At 47.4% G+C, this 3,578-nt stretch overlaps 1 protein-coding gene across 1 annotated transcript in view; it reads right to left on the reverse strand.

Moving 5' to 3' along the window:
- Positions 1–687: 687 nt before the first annotated feature.
- cog6 (component of oligomeric golgi complex 6) overlaps positions 688–3,578 on the reverse strand; it is a 122,651-nt gene continuing 119,760 nt past the window's right edge. Inside the window, exon 18 of the mRNA XM_042296515.1 lies at positions 688–1,036. Coding sequence (XP_042152449.1) covers positions 889–1,036 — 148 coding nt within the window. The 3' untranslated portion in view covers positions 688–888. The remainder of the gene's footprint in view (positions 1,037–3,578) is intronic.

Raw genomic sequence — 3,578 nt, forward strand, 5'->3', positions numbered from 1 at the left:
TTGAAAAACTCCCATATCTACTGGGTGAAATACCAGTGTGCCATCACAGCAGCAAGATTTGTGACCTGTTGCCACGAGAAAAGGGCAACCAGTGAAGAACAAACACCATTGTAAATACAACCATATTTATGCTTATTTATTTTATCTTGTGTCCTTTAACCATTTGTACATTGTTAAAACACTGTATATATATATATATATAATATGACATTTGTAATGTCTTTACTGTTTTGAAACTTCTGTATGTGTAATGTTTACTGTTAATTTTTGTTGTTTTTCACTTTATATATTCACTTTGTATGTTGTCTACCTCACTTGCTTTGGCAATGTTAACACATGTTTCCCATGCCAATAAAGCCCTTGAATTGAATTGAATTGAATTGAATTGAGAGAGAGAGAGCGAGACAGAGAGAGAGAGAGACAGAGAGAGTTTCTCTGAGATGGTGGGAATCTCCATTCACGTGGAGTAGGACCGTAAATGTTTTTTTTTCAGAGTGCGAGCTGTTCTCTCTCCTGGCAGACACTGTGATTCATGCCGCGATACGGGAACGAGAGGACGACACACTCAGTAGACCAAGAGTCCAAAACACACCTCTCTGTCTGCTCTAGATTCAGCTGGTTTGTGTCACTCTCCAAAGCAAGTCCATTGTTGTTGACTCTTTATAAATTAGAAAATAGACCAACGAGTTCCTGTTAAACCTAATTTATTCCCAGTTCTATTTACATATACAGGTTAGAACTTAACACACAATCATTTCATGTGACGGTCCACTTCACAAAGCCATTGGCCTTTCTTCCTTCACCACTGTGTGAGTAGGCTTCAGGTGGGTCCAGAGAGACACGTAGAGCCTAGGTGAGACCAGGTTAACTCTGGTTAGACCAGGTGTGTTAGGACAGCAGAGCCTGGACCTGCTGAGGAGACCGTGGTACCAGGTTGTCTGGTTCCTTGTAGCTGTTGGCTGGGCTGGTCACGGCTGTGTACACTTCTCCATACGCCCTGCACACCAGCTCTGTTGACTGGTTGAAGATCTGATCTCTGTAATAGGGGGGAAATGGATTAGTTACTGAGGGAGGGGGGACATAGATTAGTTACAGAGGGAGGGGGACGGACATAGATTAGTTACAGAGGGGGGGCGGACATAGATTAGTTACAGAGGGGGGCGGACATAGATTAGTTACAGAGGGGGGGACGGACATAGATTAGTTACAGAGGGGGCGGACATAGATTAGTTACAGAGGGGGGGGCGGACATAGGGGGGCGGACATAGATTAGTTACAGAGGGGGGACGGACATAGATTAGTTACAGAGGGGGACGGGACGGACATAGATTAGTTACAGAGGGGGGCGGACATAGATTAGTTACTGAGGGGGACGGGGACGGACATAGATTAGTTACAGAGGGGGGCGGACATAGATTAGTTACAGAGGGGGGCGGACATAGATTAGTTACAGAGGGGGGCGGACATAGATTAGTTACAGGGGGGCGGACATAGATTAGTTACTGAGGGGGACGGACGGACATAGATTAGTTACTGAGGAGGGGGACGGACATAGATTAGTTACTGAGGGGGGACGGACATAGATTAGTTACTGAGGAGGGGGGCGGACATAGATTAGTTACAGAGGGGGGACGGACATAGATTAGTTACTGAGGGGGACGGGGACGGACATAGATTAGTTACAGAGGGGGACGGACATAGATTAGTTACAGAGGGGGGCGGACATAGATTAGTTACAGGGGGGCGGACATAGATTAGTTACAGAGGGGGGGGCGGACATAGATTAGTTACAGAGGGGGGGGACGGACATAGATTAGTTACAGAGGGGGGGCGGACATAGATTAGTTACAGAGGGGGGGACATAGATTAGTTACAGAGAGGGGGGACGGACATAGATTAGTTACAGAGGGGGGCGGACATAGATTAGTTACTGAGGGGGACGGGGACAGACATAGATTAGTTACTGAGGAGGGGGACGGACATAGATTAGTTACTGAGGGGGGACGGACACAGATTAGTTACTGAGGAGGGGGCGGACATAGATTAGTTACAGAGGGGGGACGGACATAGATTAGTTACTGAGGGGGACGGGGACGGACATAGATTAGTTACAGAGGGGGGACGGACATAGATTAGTTACAGAGGGGGGCGGACATAGATTAGTTACAGAGGGGGGCGGACATAGATTAGTTACTGAGGGAGGGGGACTGACATAGATTAGTTACAGAGGGGGGGGGGACATAGATTAGTTACAGAGGGGGGCGGACATAGATTAGTTACTGAGGGGGGGGACGGACATAGATTAGTTACTGAGGGAGGAGGGGGACGGACATAGATTAGTTACTGAGGGGGGGGACGGACATAGGACTGAGGAGGGGGGACGGACATAGATTAGTTACTGAGGAGGGGGGACGGACATAGATTAGTTACTGAGGAGGGGGACGGACATAGATTAGTTACTGAGGAGGGGGACGGACATAGATTAGTTACTGAGGAGGGGGACGGACATAGATTAGTTACTGAGGGAGGGGGGGACGGACATAGATTAGTTACTGAGGGAGGGGGGGCGGACATAGATTAGTTACTGAGGAGGGGGGGAAATGGATTAGTAACTGAGGGGGGGGGGGACATAGATTAGTTACTGAGGGAGGGGGGGGGACATAGATTAGTTACTGAGGGGGGCATAGATGAGTTACTGAGGGGGAATAGATGAGTTACTGAGGGGGGGATAGATTAGCTACTGGGGGGATAGATTAGCTACTGGGGGGGATAGATTAGCTACTGAGATTAGGGGGGGAATAGATTAGTTACTGATGAGGGGGAGGGACATAGATTAGTTACTGAGGAGGGGGGACATAGATTAGTTACTGAGGGGGATAGATTAGTTACTGAGGGGGACATAGATTAGTTACTGAGGAGGGGGGGGACATAGATTAGTTACTGAGGAGGGGGACATAGATTAGTTACTGAGGAGGGGGACATGATCAGTTACTGAGGGAAAACATTGATTAGTTACTGATGGGGGGATAGATTGGTAACTGAGGGGGGACATAGATTAGTTACTGAGGAGGGGGGGACATAGATTAGTTACTGAGGAGGGGGGACATAGATTAGTTACTGAGGAGGGGGGACATAGATTAGTTACTGAGGAGGGAGGAGGGGGACATAGATTAGTTACTGAGGAGGGGGGACATAGATTAGTTACTGAGGGGGGGACATAGATTAGTTACTGAGGATAGGGGGACAGGAGGGGGGATAGATTAGTTACTGAGGAGGGGGGGGGGGGACATAGATGAGTTACTGAGGGAGGGAAAATAGATGAGTTACTGAGGGCATAGAGGGGGGAAGATTAGCTACTGAGGGGGGGAATAGATTAGTTACTGAGGAGGGGGGATAGATTAGTTACTGAGGGGGACATTGCTAATGCATGAGAAGGTAAAACATGTGTAAGGTGTGTGTGTCCCCACTCTTGAATGTAGGTGCAACCTCTTTAGCTGTGATTGTTTATTTATTGTTTATTTATTGTTTATTTATTTACATTTATTGTTCTAAAAAAAATCTTTGTTAATGTTCTAACC

The sequence above is a fragment of the Oncorhynchus tshawytscha genome, linkage group LG13 (assembly GCF_018296145.1).
Source record: "Oncorhynchus tshawytscha isolate Ot180627B linkage group LG13, Otsh_v2.0, whole genome shotgun sequence".
Lineage (NCBI taxonomy): Eukaryota > Metazoa > Chordata > Actinopteri > Salmoniformes > Salmonidae > Oncorhynchus > Oncorhynchus tshawytscha.